The following is a 17,628-nucleotide window of genomic DNA, read 5'->3' as shown; positions in this document are numbered from 1 at the left end:
CTTCCTCCGAAGCAGCTGAAGTTATGCAGATGACAGCATATCACTTGTGTAAAATATTAAAGACTTGGAATGACTATTGATGAAAGCTAAGGAAGAAAGTATAAAAGCAGAGTTAGAAGATTAAGAAAACAAAAATAACCATCACAGATGACTTGCACAATTTTAACATGGATAATGAAGACATTGAAATGTTTAAAGATTTTCTGTTCCTTGACATTAATCAACTGGAGACTGCAATCGAAAAATACGAAGAAGACTAAGATTTGGAAAGGCAGCTATGAAGGAACTAGATAAGATTCTGAAACGGAAAGACACATCGGTAGATACAAAAGTCAGGATCGATGCCATAGTATTTCCAGTTTCTGTATATGGGTGTCCCTACCCCGGCAACTGAATTTTCTCATTCTTATATCATCTGATCATAGGGACAAAAGCTACATTGCCTCTAGTGCCCCCTTTATTCTAGTGGAAAGAAGAGAGAAAAGCACTTGGATTCTAGATCTTCTACCTCAAATTTTCTTTCGCATATGGAAACTTCTCTGTAACATCCATTCTTTGCTTACAGTATAATTCAGAGTTGGTGGCATTAATAACAACTGCTAATGTTTATGCTAATGTATATGCTAACTGTTTTTAAATTATTATTTTTTTCCACTTTAGCGAATCAACATTCATTTTATTCTCTTCTCCTCTAATTTCTAATGAGTAGTTGTTGCACGACGTTGTGGTTTTTAAGCTCTTGGGTCCTGGTAAATGGTAAACAACATCAGGTATATTTGATTGAGAAAGCGCTTATTTTCCGGTTCATTAATGCTCCTAGTCAGATGCTATTTTAGTTGTTCCTCCCTCATCTCTATTCTCAGACTCTGTCCCTTGGGCCTGGACCTGCAAGTTAATCCTTATGTTCTCATCCTTCTTTCATCACCATATATTTATCTACACAACAAAGAGTCTCGCAGCACTTTAAAGACTAACCTGTTTTATTTGCTGTAAGCTTTCATGCATGGTGGCCCATTTCATCAGATACATCTGATGAACTGAGCTGCAACGCATGGAAGCATATGCCAAATAAAACATCTTAATCTTCAAAATGCCATATAAAAACATGAAGCCAGCCATCTCTTAACTAGTAGTCCTCCTTCTCAGTCCACACCCAGAAGCATGGGGGAAACAAAGCAGGATTTCTTGCCAAAGAAGAGGAGAGGTTCCCCATGATACTTCAGCCAGGGAACTGACAATATTGCAAATGTGATCAGTATTGAATGCTGATGTCATTCAAGGCAGGATTTCTTGTAGAGGAAGAAAAAAGCTCCCAATGATACTAAAGCCAGGGATCCAATGATGTTGGGAATGTTGTTACGCATCCTGGTGTCATCTGACTAAAGAGGAGTGTAAAGTGGTGATCCTTACCCTTTTGGATAAATGAGTTTTACGGTCTTTGGCATAAGCTTAAGGACTGTGCTCCACTTCATCAACTACATGATTGCCTCACCCGACTAGTATTTATGCTCATTTTTGGGTGGGTGAGGGATGTGGGGCACTGAAATATAAAAGGTGCTAATACTGATTATTATGTCGGTGTTATTACCAAACACAGAAGAACAATAACAATGCTGGGGTCAGATTTCAAATTCTGAACTCCTTCCTCCTGCAAATCGTTTGCTGACGTAACATGAGGCACAAAAGCTTTGAGAGGCTATATGTGCAAGCAGGTTCAGGTGTCTGTGACAAATAATAGGCTGCAGTCATTGTTTTGACAAATAACAACAAGGAAGCTGGCTTTGCATTTGAGACTCGGGTTTTCAAATCAAAATACCCAGCCTTTTGGAAGGAGGGATTTGGGATTTCTCTCCGCCCCAACATTGATCTACACCAAGAAATAGCAGATCCTGGTCTTTGCACCAGGGTTGAAAGAAAGTTCATTTCCCTGTTGACTGTCATTCTCAGTTTTGGTTGAGAGTTACCTGATTGCAGTCCTGTGAGAGGAAACATAGATAGTGAAGGCTTTGCTGTCATGGATGTAATAGATCTTGAGATGGGCAAATGTGTACATTTGATATGTGTACATTCAAGGTTACAAATTGGAGTGTAACATGGTAAAAATGGTTAATTTCCCACCTACCTATGTATCTACAGTCAGCCCTCTGTATCCACAGATTCTTTATCCACGGATTCAAGCATCTATGTTCAAAAAATAGTATAAATTCCAGATAGCAAACCTTTATTTTTCCATTTTATATAAGGGATGGCATTACATTTAATGGGATTTGAGCACCCACACATTTTGGTATCCACAGTGGGGTCCTGGAACCAAACCCCAGTGGATAATAAGGACCCACTGTACTTAACCTACCTACCTATTTATCTGCCTACCTACATATCTGTCTGTGTGTCTGTATATCCATCCATCTATCATTTATCTATCAATCATTTTGAATGTCTTACTGACACTTCATAATGCATTCATGAATAGGAAGGCCTTTTCTAGGACTGCTATGCCTGCTGTGGCATGTGTGCCACACAACATGCAACAAAGAGAGCATACTTCTTGCTTGATAGACAATGTTCTTGAGGTCTCTGTGATTCACACATCAGTTGTTTTTCATCAGTGCTGAACTAGTTTGGAAACTAGTCTTTCTCTGTTCCTTTCTATCTTTTCTTTGTTCTGTCAGCTGTTAGATTGTAAACTCTTTATAATTCTTCTGTTTAATATAACGTTGTGATTACTATGTCCATTGATAGTGATGTAGAAAGCATTATAATCACTGTTATTGAATATTATGCAGGACATGGCATTACAAGTGATGTCACTTCAGAGAATGGAATAGGAATGATCAATAAGAGCTCTATGTCTGACAAACATGAGGGTGCTGTTGCATTTCAATGTGCTTGTGAGATGTTAAGAGACATTGGGTTGGCAACTGTAGGAAATGTATGTTGGACCAGACAAGCCTTTGGTGTGATCTAGTAGGGTTCTTAGGTAAATCCCATCAAGTTCAGTGAAACATGGTTTAGTTGGCACCCTTAAAAACTGCCAAGTGTGAAACCACTTAACACTGAGCCTTTTGTTCACCTTCTTAATGAGCTCCTATTCTTTGAAGGTCCTTAAATCATGTTGCATAATATCTTTGACCACTGTACATTCCATTTGTTATTCACATCTTTTTGTCAAAGCTCAGCTGCCTGCAATTTGCCGAATATTAATTAGAGATTCATCTTACGACTACTTCTTTGGGGGTTTTGTCTTTCAGGAAATGAGAACAGAAGCAATTGCCAGACCTCTGGAGATAAATGAGACTGAAAGGGTGATGAGAGTTGCTATCAAAGACATTCTGGTAAGGATGATGGTCTTTAATATTTAGTGCCTTAGGTTTGGTGCTGTTGTTGTAGAGCAGTCTTGTAGCACCTTTGAGACTAACTGAAGGAAAGAAAGTGGCAACATGAGCTTTCGTAGGCTTCTGTCTACTTCCTCAGATGGATTTGGGTGATATTGGGTGTAGTGCACTAATATTGCAGAAGAGACGTCCTCCACTGAGCTACAGTAAATCAAAATATAGTGCAATTATCCTTTGATATTTCCTCTACTTCCTCCTGAAAAGAATTCAGACCCCAAATATATTTTAACATCTATTGATACTCTAAACAGCAACTCCAGGAAACTACAGCAATACTGCACTTCATTTCGTGGGGCATATATTAAGATTGTAAGACTACTTCATCCTACCTAGGTCAGTCCAACTTACATAGAAAATTGCTAGAGCAAATCCATTCAATGCTTAAATGTCAAAGTACTCCTTCTTTGCTAATTAACAGCTTTTAAAGAGCAAAGTTTTCAGGGTCATTTAGTGCATTAATTCTGTGCAGCACATTTTGCCCATCATTCTCCAACTCTTTTCTTGATTTCCTTTTGTCACTCCTATCACAATATGTAAGGGGGAAATGGATTTACTGTACAGTAGGTCTGCATTTTGCACTAAGCGATTGAATATGTTTGTAGAGGCTTGAAAGCTCATTGAAGGTAGTTGTGGGCAATCATTCCTTAAAGTCTGTATTTACAAAAGCCCCTTTCTTGATAATGTCACCAAACATTGCTCTTTATTCTGCCTCTTGTAGGAGCAGGTCGAGAAAACCAAAGACATGTTGAATAATGTGGTGTCAGATGAAGCCAGTTTGGAGGCAAAGATTGAAAAGAGAAAAATGGAGTTGGAAAGAAACCACAAGCGGCTCCAAACTCTACAGAGTGTTCGGTGAGGACTGCTATGTTGTTGTCCCTTGAATAGCTATTATCAGGGGCATCTGCTCATTTGTTTGTTGAATATTTATATTGCTTTTCAATCAAAAAAAGGTTCCCAGAGGCTTGGAAAAATCAACAATTAGGCAGTCCCTAGTTGCAGTCTTGCAGTCTGAAAGGCACAAGTCACAAAGGAAGGGATGAGGAGGAAGAGCAGGGAAAGCATGGTCTTGGTGGTTAATTCTTTCGATCAGGGGGCCATTGACACTACACAATTATAGTGCTATTATTCCCCTTTAACTGCCATGGTTCTGTCCTATATAAACCTGGGTCTGGAGGTTTAGGGAGAGATAAAGAAGTCTCAGCCAGAACACTCCTCTGGTGCATCTCTGAAGTACAATCCTCAGTATTCCATAGGATAGAAACATGGTAGTTAAAATGGAATGATAGCACTATACTTGCATAGTGTGAATGAACTCCATAGAGATGCGCTTATGTTCTGGATACAACTTGTCCCTGCTGATTCTGATTCTATTCCCTTCCTGAACTGGCTTGTTCTGTAGTGGCCTGTTCCTCTTTTCTTTCTTTTCTTTTGCTGTTTCTCTTACCATTCCAGTTCATAAATTCAACCTTAGTCTGCTTCTCCTATCCACATAAGGCTAGATGATTCCTTGGAAACCTTTCCAGTGGCAGCTGGAGCATGGAAAATCCACCACTGAGAGATGGTTGACACCTGTTTCACCGAGTTGTTTGTCATTAGGTGCTCTAATGTGCATGTTTAATGCTCACCACAGTGGAGAATGAATATCGAGCAATGAGCCTTGGAAAATCTGATGTTCAAGAAGTGCTTTGGGCTAACCCTCCCTGTCCCCTGCTAAGTAATGCATACTCTATAACTTCAATTATGTAGTTACCTGTTTTTACAGTCATTAGATCTTTTGCAGCTGAATTACTGCTGTTCTGAGCATTACTTGATGCTGAAGATTAAGCTTTTCAAAACAGTTAATTTAACCCCTCCTGCAGAGAAAAAATACATAACTGTGTTGTGCTATAACTAGTAAAGGATACAGTGTTGGTGTGTATGTGTAGCACCTTAAAAACTAATTTATTATGCCATAAAGTTTATGGACTACAGTCAATTTGCTCCCATGCATGAAGTGTTCTCTTATCTGTTTATATATATATATATATATAGAGAGAGAGAGAGAGAGAGAGAGCGAGAGAGAGAGAGAGAGAGAGAGAGAGAGCATATGATGGGTAAGGAGAATAATTGTAGAGGGGCATTGGAGACCATGAACTCAAAGAAAATTAAATACAGTTGATAGTAACTGTCACATTATTAATGTTAACTACACTCATCCCTCCACATTTGCGGCTTTGATTTTTGCAGGTTTGATTATTCACGGATTTTATTAAGATGTTCTTTCTAGGAATATCTAGGTCCTCCAGTGCAACACTATGGTCAACTTTAACCAAAAGTCACACAGAAGGAGATCCCTAGTGAGAACACTCCACTAGGCATTTGTAGCTCCTCCAGCACAATTCTGTGGTCAATATCTGGCAGATGTTGACCATAGAGATGCATTAGAGGACTTAGAGATTGTTAGAGAGGTGTTCTCTCAAGTAAAAACATAGTGTTTTTTTCACATTCACGGGGGTCTTGTGCCCCTAACCCCAGTGAATGTGGAGGGATGATGTATTAACCATTCTCTTGATGGATAACATAAATATCCCAGCATTACATAAACCAATTAAAACATGTATTATAATAAGGAATATTAATCTGAATTCTAGCCTCTGGAGATAGATTGCTTCTTGCTTCAATCTCCCTTTCAGAGGTTCCAAAATGGCAATTTCATTGACTGTAGCAGTGTGTTCTGGGACAATAGGTATCATGTATCATAGAATTACAGTAGTATATTAGAACTCTGGATAGTTTGCTAGTTGGTTTAACAGAATGCTAAATTATTTAGCAAATGGGTTTTTGACGTTTTTTCAACTTGTTCAGGAACACGACTTGAGTGTTAAAGTTTGTCATCTTAACCAGACCAACTCTATATTTCCAAGGTTTGGGGAAATCTCCTCCTCCAGATGACTGTGTGCATAAGTGTGTATTCATACATGCCACTCATTTGTGAAATAAATGTATTTGTTATTTTTGAATGCTGCATAGATTCTTAATTTCCTTAATTCTTTAAAAAAAATTACTTTCTAAAAGTAGCTATCTTCCTTGGGTCCTTTCATACCTGGCCCCTCTAACCTGACTTGCATGTCCTACTACTGGAAGGATGGAATTTAGGAAAGTTCATTTTTATTTACAAGTATGCAGGCATCCTCAAAGCATTGGTTCAAACAAATGAAAGGCAACACTATTACTAAGATCCTTTTTATGTTTTGGGTGCTCTGTGTCACAGGCCAGGAAATAATTGAAGGCTCAGCAGATGGTAAGATATAACCTCCCCGGAAAGTTCATATAGATGAAAATACAAGTTTTTCACCTGCTGCTTTTCCTTATGTTTCCAACCAGCCCAGCCTTTATGGACGAGTTTGAAAAAATTGAGGAGGAACTACAGAAACAATATAGTTCTTACTTGGAGAAATTTCGCAACCTTACTTATCTGGAGCAGCAACTAGATGACCAACATCGAATGGAGCAGGAAAGATTTGAGGTGGGGTTTCTCAAATATTATATTGATTCAGTCTTATTTTCGCCATTATGCAAAGAGATCTTTTAGCACCTTTGAGACTGAGTTTTCCTGAGGAGTACGGTATACTTCTAAGGAGGTAGGCTCAAGTCTGCGAAAGTTCATACTACCAGTTTCTTTCATACAGTTAGTCTCAAAGATATTACAAGATCCCTTTGCATACTGATTTTCCAGGGATCCTGCAAATCCCACCCAAGGGATCTTGTGAACTGAGAGACTTAAGAAAATAGCTGGATCTTTCTCTGTCCCCCGCTGTTCTCCACCAACACAAAAATAGCCATCTGTAGGGCACAATAACACTGAAAAGTGGTTACTGATAGCAACCAAAACAACTGAGATAATGGCAAAAGCAAAAGACCAACAAAACATATAATCTGAAACAATTCAAGTCCTGAGTATCAGACGACAAGAAATTAGTGTAAACCAAGAGTTCCAAAAGCAAAGTCCTTGGTCAGTCCAAGAGTCAGGGTTTGAGTAATCAGAGTAGTCAAACAGTCCAAGAGTCTGGAGTTCCAGTGAGCAGAACCGTCTATTCAAAGTCCAGTCCAGGAAGTCAGGCAACAAGAGAGTCCACGAACAAAGTGCTTTTGCCAGGGAAAACAATTAACTTCTAGCATTCATCTTAGGCTTTTATCGCCAACTCTCACTGGTGTAGCTGTTCCCCAGTTGCTCAGCATTTCATATACAGTTGCCCCTCTTAACTGCGGAGCTAAGATCCGCGACCTTGAATATCCGTGGAGGGATGACCTCTGCTATTTTCAGTGGCACACCCCACTCAAGCCTATGTGGCTTGAATATGCGTGAGCCTCCGTTTTCACGGGGCGGGGGTCCAAAATGGACCCCCCGTGAAAATGGAGGGCCAGCTGTACATATTTTGTACAGATCTCCTCTCACTGAATGAAGGCACAGATACATCTGCCTCCTCATTCTCCTTGATGCCCAAACTGGCAGAACCCTCTGCTGCACTGGTACCCAGTTCCTGGCTCTCTTCATTGGCAGCAGTCTCCACTGGCACTGGCACTGAGGAACTGGGGGCATCCTCCTGGCTGAGCTTTTCTGCTTCCTCCTCTGAGTCTCTATCTTCTTCACAGGGCACGACTTCCTCAACGGGTGTTCACTCTTCTCTGAGATGTTACCCAGTGTGGTCTGCACCCCCCTTGTAACATCCTTGCTAAGAGAATAGCAGTGCGCACATGTTTAGCTTAACTTGCTTCCCAGGGTGCCTTGTTAAGGAATGGTTCTACATGCATGCTTGCGAACAAATGATTGTTTATTAGGGGAAAGTGTGCACAGTCTAAATATCATCATTGTGTAATCAGTAATCGTTAGTGCACTTAACAGATGCAATGGTTTGTGCTCTCTGCTGTTTCACAGAAAATGACATTGACTAGATTGCATCTCTTAATTGGAAAAAGCAATTTAAAGCTGAACAAAGCTATTGGCTTTTTAATTAATGCGGCACTTTGGATTACATGAAAATTATGTGAAACATCTCCTTTGACTGATCCAGAAGGGTTGCAGCAAACGTTACATTAGGACAATGAAGCCAATTCTGTTGCTTTTTAATCTCTGATGAGTTTTATGCAGACCAAATAGGTCTCCATTCCTATTTTTTGAAGGGAACCATATCCAAGAGGCTGGCATTCCAAAATACTTTTGTGATTCCACAGTTGGAATGGGGAAGTGTTTTATATGTGTGACAGCATTAAAAATGATTTCCTTTTGGGACAGTTAAGTAGGACCTCTAAGGTTTTCCCCATTGAGCATATGACTTCAAAAGGAAATTATACTTTCCTTGTTTACCTGATACATTGGGATTCACTACCTTTCTGTGTGGTCTTGTGTAGTATATCTTGACAACTCATTGGAGATAAATTTGGGTAATTTAGAAAAATTGCTGCATGGGGTGTTGTTATTATTGATGCACTGAGTTAGTTCATGACATCAATGTGATACAATAAATTCCATTGCTGCTGTATGGCAGACGTTATGTACACTCTTGCACACATTTCTCATTTCAGTAGCTCTCAGTCAAGCAGGCTATTAACTATTCTTCCTTCCCTAGAGAGTATTAGTCGGAAGTGTGCAGTGTAAGCTTACTGCAACAAGACGGTCTTGACATCTTTATCAGAAATCATCCCAGCGAATTCATTTGTTTAGTACTGTTTGACTGGATTCACACTCTGGTTGGGCTACATTTCAGGCTGCACTTTGCTGCCCTGGGCGGGGAGAACCCTTAGTTTCCTCCAGTAGAGCTGGTTTCCTATTACATATAGTTGATTTCCTATTACATATACTGTACATATATTTATGGGCATATAGAAGCCTATAAATGTCAGTCTTGCTCAGTGTTACCTTCAAGTCTCTGAACATCTACAGGGTACAATGAATGCTGCCATTCATATTTACTCTCCTATTACTGAAGCACATAGGGACCCATAAATGTCAGCCTACCCCAGCATTCTCCTCAAAGCACCTGAACATCTGCAGGGAGCAGAGCACGCTGCCATTCACCTTTGGCAAGATGCAAGAGCTATAATTGAGGCTTCCATGCAGCTCAATCGATCCAGAAATTATTAACTCTCCTAGGTGGCACTTGTATTGAGAATAATTCATTACAATTGCATTCTTGTGTACAAATTGTTCTCCTAGAATCTGGGCTTGGAAAACACTGTTCTGGAAAGTAAGGATCCCTGCTTCTCATTATGGTCCCTTAATGAAGCATTCTTGTATTAGAATACCAGCTGGCCTGTGGTCAAGTCAGTGGCAGCTAAAGTTGGGAAGCAATATTCGGAGCTCTGGGGCTCTTCCAATTAGTTTTGATAGTGCTTGACGTTTAAGCGGCTTTGTGAAAGTGGCCTCTTTTGATTGTTAAGGCTAAGTGCTGTTCTGGGGATGCGTGGTCGCCATTAATGCGTTCATACCATGAGAGGGCAGAAGTGCAAACTAGATAACATCAGGAATGGCAGCTTTTCCTGACACTTCTTTCTTTATTTATCTAGCTAATTAAAATTTTATAATAAAAACACAAAGACAAAGGGGGATGGAGGAGAAAAGGGGGAATAAATGCATAGGATATGAATGTGTGCTAGGCACAGACAGTGGGCCCTCCACATTTGTGGCTTTGACTTTGGATTTGATTATTTGCAGATTTGATTAATATATTCTCTCTAGGTCCTCCAACGCAATTCGGCCACATGTTGACCATAGGAGTCACACTGAAGAACTTAGAGATTGCTAGAGAACAAATAAGATTGTCTGACTATTGAACAGTGGATGATGAATATTTATCTTTCCAACTTGGAGTATGACATTGCCACCTTTCAGCTGAATTGGCCAATTTTGTTCTACAAAGACTCAGTGGTGTCTGTAGATCAGAAACATCAAATTGAGGGACCAAGCATAATTTTAAATCTAAATAAATTATTTGAATGTATAGGTTCCAAAGATGAAACCAAATAGGTCGATTCCACAGTCATCCTGTGGAGGATATTTGACTAAAACTCTGCTTGCTAACTGTTTGTATGAGATGCCTTATGATGCTTGAGTCTGGGAAATTAAATTCACTGTCAGAAAGTGACAATTGCATATCTTAAAGGTAAAGCAAAGTGTAGAAAGACATCCAGTGTTAATTCTTTGGAAACATTTTTGAGAGCAGCGTATTATGAGATGTCTTGAAGAATACATGTAGTAAAACGTTTATGTTAACCTTGCTCTAAATACCAAATCTTTGTGATGCCCAGTTACCCAGATCAAGAGATGTTTTAACAAACATTGCAGACAGGTTCAGCTCAATCATTTGAGTAATATCCCCAGAGTCCAATGGAGCTAAATACCTACCTGATGGCTTCTGGACATCAATGAAATAGTCAATTGGCAAACAATCCAACTGATATATTGGGCCCACTGGCTTAGCTTCAGATTTAAAACAATCAATACTATAACTAGATAGGGTTCTGAAGCAATTAATTTTCTCAGCTCTGCCAATGTGAATGTATTTTGCTTTGTGGAGCATTCTTAGTGTGTGAGAGAAGGGTTGTGCTCTCTATCTAGTCAATGGTACCTGATCCAGGTATCAAGATTCTGACCAATATAGAGAACATACCTCTTCCATACTGGTCCAGTCGGATTTGATGGGAGTCTAGTGACTCCAACATATCTAGAGGATGCCAGTTAGAGGTCAGAGAGCTTGTTAGGACATTCTGGGAGTTCCAGTTCCAAAAAAAGCCCTTAGACTATTCTGTTGTCAAGTGATGACCAGTTCCTAAGGCAGGATCCCTGTGGTCTCCTCAATTCTCTCCTTCTGAAGTGGTCACTAGGACCAAGCTTATCTCATCCGAACATGTCACAACATCAGAATCCTGAAATAGGGATTCCTTTCCAGAACTACTAGCTGGAACTACTAGTCCCAAATCTGGACTTGGCAGTAGCATTCACAGAGACTGGTTACAGTGCTGCATACCAGTTTTCTTTGCCATGAGCAGACACATGAGAATGCAGTACTGAAAGATAATAAGGAGCCCTGGTGACACAGTGGCTAAATGCTGGTAACGCAACCACAACGTTGTGAGTTCGATCCCAGAGGGCTCCAAGGTTGACTCAGCCTTCCATCCTTTCGTAGTCGGTAAAATAAGTACCTAGTTTGTTGGAGGCAAATGGCTTACAGATTGTAAACTGCTTAGAGAGTGCTTTAGTTCTCTCTGAAGCAGTACAGAAATGCAAATGCTAAATGCTAACATGTAATAAATAATGGAAGTAACATACATAAAAACAGGGCAGAAGTGCTCCTTTCTGTCAGTGTTTCAGATATTATTCACAATATTAACCACTACCTGATTCCACCGCCTATGTTATTTCTCATGCGCAGGAGCACAGTTGTGGTCTCTTCCAACTCTACAATTCTATGGTTCTATGATACCTTATGCCTGGTAAAGTTTTTTTTCCTAAAGACGTAAATGTGAATTTCCAGCTGTTGCCATATTATCCCCATCAAAGTTAATTTGGTTGTCAGATTTTTCCAACAGCGCAAGGTGATCCTTGTGTTTACATCGTGGGCTCATCAGTGAAGACACATATAAAGGGTGTGCATCCAACCAGTCAAGCAAGTAAATGACTACAATGGAACTGTAATACATCAAGAGAATTGCAAATGAGCTTTTATTGAATCATTATAATTCATACTTTCCCTAGGTCCAGGGAGAGAAATAAGCAAATAAATAGGAGACTTGCTACAATGAAAGCACATTTTGATTTAATTGGAGATGTCCTTGACTGATCACATCGCTATGAAGAGCCGGCCACTGAAAAGAGTACACATTGTTTGCACAGTACTCTTTTAATACACCGTGGTTCCTTAGCGGGCCTCTTTCGACATCGATCATTCAAGTGCAACTTCCTTTTCAGATGACTATTGCCCAGCATTTGCATCTTTCTTTCCCTGTTGACTTCCCCCTGCCAGTCAGAATTTTAAGTTTAAGGCTTTTCACTGCTGAAGATACACTGTGTTCCAGCAGGAAGATTTTGAGCCCACACAACTAGAACTTGACTTTTCCATCTTCTTCCCTGGACACTGTATTCGTCTCTAAGCTGTTAAGGCAAGATAATGTGTAGAATTGATGTCTGATGCTCTGGCATGGCCAAAGCAGGAGAGACTGTTAGAACGTGAAGTAGGCATTTGAGGTAGAGCTGCGAGGATGCAGCATGGTCAAGAGCTCTTTTTGTGCCAGTATCAGGACCAGAGGGAGTGCAGTGAAAGTTACAGAAGCTTGCAAGGGAACAGCAAGGTTTCAGTAGCCTTTTCTAGCTTATTTCCTTGGCACCTTCAAAGGGAGAATTCAAAGAGGAAGGAAAATGAGAGGCCCCAACTGTGTTGGATTGCACATCCCATCGTCCCTATACAGCATAGCTGTTGATGGTGCTAGATGGGGTAGCTGGGCAACACATTCAAACACATTTGGAGTCTCTCTGAATTATTCTTGTGAACATGCCAATGATATAGGCCAGTGATGGCGAACCTATGGCACATGTGCCAGAGGTGGCACTCAGAGCCCTCTCTGTGGGCACACATGCTGTTGCCCTAGCAGAGTTTCTTACTAGAAAGCCAGAGGGATGTGGCACTTTGCAATAAATAAGTGGGGTCTGGGTTGCAGTTTGAGCACTCGGTCTGTAAAAGGTTCACTATCACTGATATAGGCCTTGGTCACTGGGATTCAGTAATTTTCCCCCAGTCTTTTTTCTTAGCTATGGTCACATCTGCTTATCAGTTGGAACTCTGGAAACAATTGTCATTGTAAGACCCCGGCTCCCATGTGTATCCCCCCATGAAAACAGCCATGAAAAGAGAGAGAGTGATCCAAATGCACCAGGATCAGGACATTGCTCTTGTTAACTGCTGTCAAGTCAACTTCTTGGACTCCATGAATGAGAGACCTCCAAGTTCTTCTATCATCTACAGCTCTGTTCAGATCTTGCAAACCCAGGGCAACTGTGGCTTCCTAGACTGAGTCCATCCTTCTGTAATATGATCTTCCTTTTTTCCTAGTGCCTTATGTCATTAAAGTTAGATGACAAAAGGAGTGTGCAAAATTTGGGATAGTCATTCAGAGAACATACTGGGTCCTCCCACAGACTCTTTATGAATAGGCAACCTGAAATCTTATTCATGTATCTTCAACCTCTTGAGTGGTGTTTTGTCTTGTTTTTTAACAGTAGCTTTTTACAGTATTGCTATAATTGGGGCTTTTAGCCCTTCTGAAAGAAATGGCTATTAAGTGCCAGTATAATTCTGTTTCCAGAACCAGCATTCTCAGCTCCTTATCCTTTTATAGCTTTCTTTAAGATGGGTTCATGTTTTGCTTCTTCCAGATGAGATGTGGGGGTATTTGGTGAGATATTGATTACGACATGCAATGAGGGAAATAAATGGACATATAATGATAGAATGAGCCCTTAAATGTAGCATCTTGCCACCATCGTGTTAATGCATGCTCAGCAAGTACGGAGGTCCAATTGTGCCAATTAGAGCAGGACTGAGATATGAAGAAATCGCTGCCATGACGTCTGCCCAATTTCGCCAGTAGGCATGGCTTGGTTTGTTTTGTTATTTTTCCCCCCTTTTTGCATTGGAGAGCAACTGTCGAAGATGGTCATGCTGATAGGACACTTCTCTGCCGAGAGCCAAACTGTCTCAAAAATAAATATGCAACACAGCTGCCTGCCAAGCCTTTAGTTTTAACCTTAAGAACATATCTTGTTACTCTCCTGAACTAGGGGGTGGCGGAGCTGCCATTCTGATTTTGATTTTCATTTCCATACAGGAAGCAGAGAATACCTTGCGCCTGATGCAGAATAAGCTGAAGGAGGAAGAGAAACATTTGCTAAAGAGTGGTGAGCTCCCATTTTTTCTCCATGAATTTGCAAATCCAACCCCCATTGCCATTTGATTGACAGGGGCATTTTCTCTTTCAAGGTTCCTGTGGCTACTTGGGTTGGGAGCCAGATACCAGGCAGATATATATGGCTTGTTTCCCAGCAGTATGTAGCTAGGCTATGCATTGTCACCTCCCTTTCCCCCCATTGCTGTGGTCTCTACTGAAAAAGCCTGTACTATAGAAGTACAGTGGACCCTGGTTATATGCTAGGGTTTGGTTCCAAGATCCCCCGTGGATAACAAAATCCATGGATGCTCAAGTCCCATTAAATATAATGACATTGCAAAATGGTGTCCCTTATAAAAAATGGAAAATCAAGGTGTGATGTTTGAAATTTATACTTTTTGGGAACATTTTCAAACCGTGGATGCTTGAATCCCTGTATAATAAATCCGTGTATAAGAAGGGCCAACTGTACAGTAAATAAGGCCAATTCTTATTCAGAGAAGATAACCACGGTTACTTTAACAATGTAGTATCAAATCCATTAATTGCTCCTAGAAGTACGGTATGTCATATGAACCCAGGTGAATGTGGAGTACATATTGTTCTTTACTAGAGCAGAGTTTTATTGAGAAAATGACACACTTGTCTGTGGGCTCAGCTTGTATCTAAAGCAAAACCAGTGTTTGATCAGCCAAGGATTTTTTTAATTGTTTAAAAATAATTTCCAGGGAAGGGTTTTTCCCCCGCTGAAATGTTTGGTTTACTTTGCATGCAGTGATGTACAACAACACAATGCTCAAATCATTCTCTTATATGAACATGGAATTGTGCATCAGCCTTCCCTACCAATTCCTGACCCTGGGATGGTGGGTATTGTAGTCCATCTGGGGGAAGCTATTATTGGGAAAGGCTGTCCCTTGTATTTGTGATTTAATTGTTAGCCACGTTGTGAAAGCTTAGACATACACCAACCTTGAACATCTGTGATCTCTTTGCTACGTGTAATCCTTCCACTGGTGCAGATCACAACTATATTTTAGTGTCATTGTGTTTATAGTTCATTGTATTCATTTTTTACATATACTGGATATACTCAGCTATAAGTCAGCCAAGGGCAGGTTTTAGGGCAGAATTGTGGATTTTCATATGACCTGTGGATAAGTTGAGGGTAAAATTTAGGGTCATGTAACCAAGGATGTAAAGGATGAAGCGAAGAAAAGCGATGCTAAAGAACTTAGAAAATTCTGGCAGTCATCATCTTGTCTTTCCCCCCCAAAAGTTAGTCTTTGTTTCTTTTCTTTTCCTTTTGTGTCACAGCAGTCTTCTGTCATGGAATCTGGAATCTTTGGGTTGTGTCCAGATTTTGCAATACTTAGAGTAGGCCCATTTAAATGAGTGGGACTTGTTATCTGTGCTGAACTTAAGTCCAATCGATTTCAGCAGCTCTTCTCTTTCATTAAATCTGAATCCAAGCCACAGTACTTTGAGACCTAGTTGGAAGGCCATCTACGATTTCTCTCTGGGTCGGAAGAAAGTTAGTGCTTTTGAGTCAGGCAATGCTATTCAACATGTCAAATAAGACTTGGTCAAATGACTTATCAGATATCAATCAGATATTGTTAAGTATTGAAAGCAACAGTGTATTAGTTGTTCTTGTTATGTGCCTTCAAGTTGTTTCTGACATCTGACGACCCTAAGACAAACTATCCTGGGGGGTTTCTTGGCAAGATTTCAGAAGAGGTTTGCCATTGCTTCCCCTAAGGCTGACAGTATCAGGAAAAAAACCTTCCTGGATAATACTGGCCTCTCTAATTTTCTAGTGACCTGAATATCATATAAATGCTGCTGTTCACTTGAAAACTAGAAAGGCCAGTCCCTCCAGAAGAATTGGGGAACATCACTGGAAGGAGCCAGTTCAGCTCTCCAGAAATTCTGTCTAAAGAGCTTTCTTACACAGAACTACATTTCAATTCATGCCGTTTTGGCTGCTCAGGGGAGATGTGAAATCTGGAGTGTGTGAAAATGTATTCCGCTAAATTTCTATGTGAGGCATTTCTTTCCAACTGATTTAGTAGTCCATGGGGAACTTTGGGAAGTGTTAGATCTTGAGATTTTTTTTAACCAAGAAAAGAAAAGAAAAATCTGCTCATCTCTTTCACTAAACTACAGACTCCAGAATCTTGGCGTGAGGCTGGGGGTCCTAACCATTGAACTTCAGTAACACCAATAAGAAGTTTAAAGTGTGAGAAGGTTCATTTTGCAATCCGTCCACAGCGCATTTCTCTCTGCACAATGCCAGGGTTGCGCTGTGCTTTTGGCAAAAGATCTTTCATGATCTAGAAGTCATCCAGAATAAGGAATGTGCTCTTCTTTTCCCTTAAGGGGGTCCCTTTGCTTCTAAGCAGTGTCGGATGAAGTGAACTTTCCTTAGACCTCATCGCAGTCCCCAGCTTCAAAGAAAGTGGAAACATCTTGTTAAAAGAGAGCTTTGAATTAGTAGAGAAAATGTAAAGCATTCTGAAATTCTGTATTAATGTCCTCCGTGATGCAAGCCCCAAAGCCAACCTCATACAGGCATTCCATGCTTCATCATAAACATGCAGGATTGCAGAAGCATCTGGCAGTCCCCTCCACCAAGAATATGGAAGCACTGAAAACTCCAGAGGACCTCCACAGAGCTCAGCGCTGATGCCATCATTGTGCAACCAGACCTTCTCTGATCCTTCCTCTCATGTTGAAGCCTGGAATGCCCATGTAAAGCAGTTGCAGGACTTTAAAGCAAACCAAAGAGGTATATTGTTGAATTAATGCCTCTGTCCAGGATATACTGTAAGTCAATCATGTATTTACATCATGAAGCTGTGGACTCTTCAGTGCCTGTCAGCCCACAATTGTTCATTAAAGTGAAAGAACACAAAGAAATAGTACTGTTACCCTGAGCATATCTCAGTAATGGTCATTAACAGTTGTGGATGTTGTTTTTATTTAGGTAACGATGACTCAGACATAGATATCCGTGAGGTGGAAGGATCTGACAGCGAGATGGAAGACAGGCAATTAATGAAGCAGCATATTGCCATGGAGATGCTGATGCAAGGTACTTATGCTTGCCTTCACTGATTCTTCACAAATTGCTGGACACACTGTTTTTCCTACGCATACCACATAGATATGCGATCTGCAAAATAGTTATTTCACAAGCTGCTTGCCCCAGACCATTGTATCTTTCTGGCCATGAGAACTAGAATCATGCTTTTTAACAAAATTACAATGAGGATTGTTGCAATATGACATTCTGCGGGTGCAAAAAAGGATT

The 17,628-nt window shown here is 40.4% G+C and overlaps 1 protein-coding gene across 4 annotated transcripts in view; it reads left to right on the top strand.

Moving 5' to 3' along the window:
• Positions 1 to 17,628, top strand: part of CLUAP1 (clusterin associated protein 1) — a 77,586-nt gene that overhangs the window by 53,471 nt on the left and 6,487 nt on the right. For all 4 annotated transcript variants that reach the window (XM_042437620.1, XM_042437618.1, XM_042437619.1 and 1 more), the window contains 5 exons: positions 3,252 to 3,335; positions 4,114 to 4,247; positions 6,759 to 6,900; positions 14,253 to 14,322; positions 17,302 to 17,409. In XM_042437620.1, coding sequence (XP_042293554.1) covers positions 3,252 to 3,335; positions 4,114 to 4,247; positions 6,759 to 6,900; positions 14,253 to 14,322; positions 17,302 to 17,409 — 538 coding nt within the window. The remainder of the gene's footprint in view (positions 1 to 3,251; positions 3,336 to 4,113; positions 4,248 to 6,758; positions 6,901 to 14,252; positions 14,323 to 17,301; positions 17,410 to 17,628) is intronic.

This window comes from Sceloporus undulatus, chromosome 8 (genome assembly GCF_019175285.1).
Source record: "Sceloporus undulatus isolate JIND9_A2432 ecotype Alabama chromosome 8, SceUnd_v1.1, whole genome shotgun sequence".
NCBI classification, from domain to species: Eukaryota; Metazoa; Chordata; class Lepidosauria; order Squamata; family Phrynosomatidae; genus Sceloporus; species Sceloporus undulatus.
The sequence above is the reverse complement of the archived record's forward strand: the minus strand, read 5'-3'. Positions and strand labels throughout refer to the sequence as shown.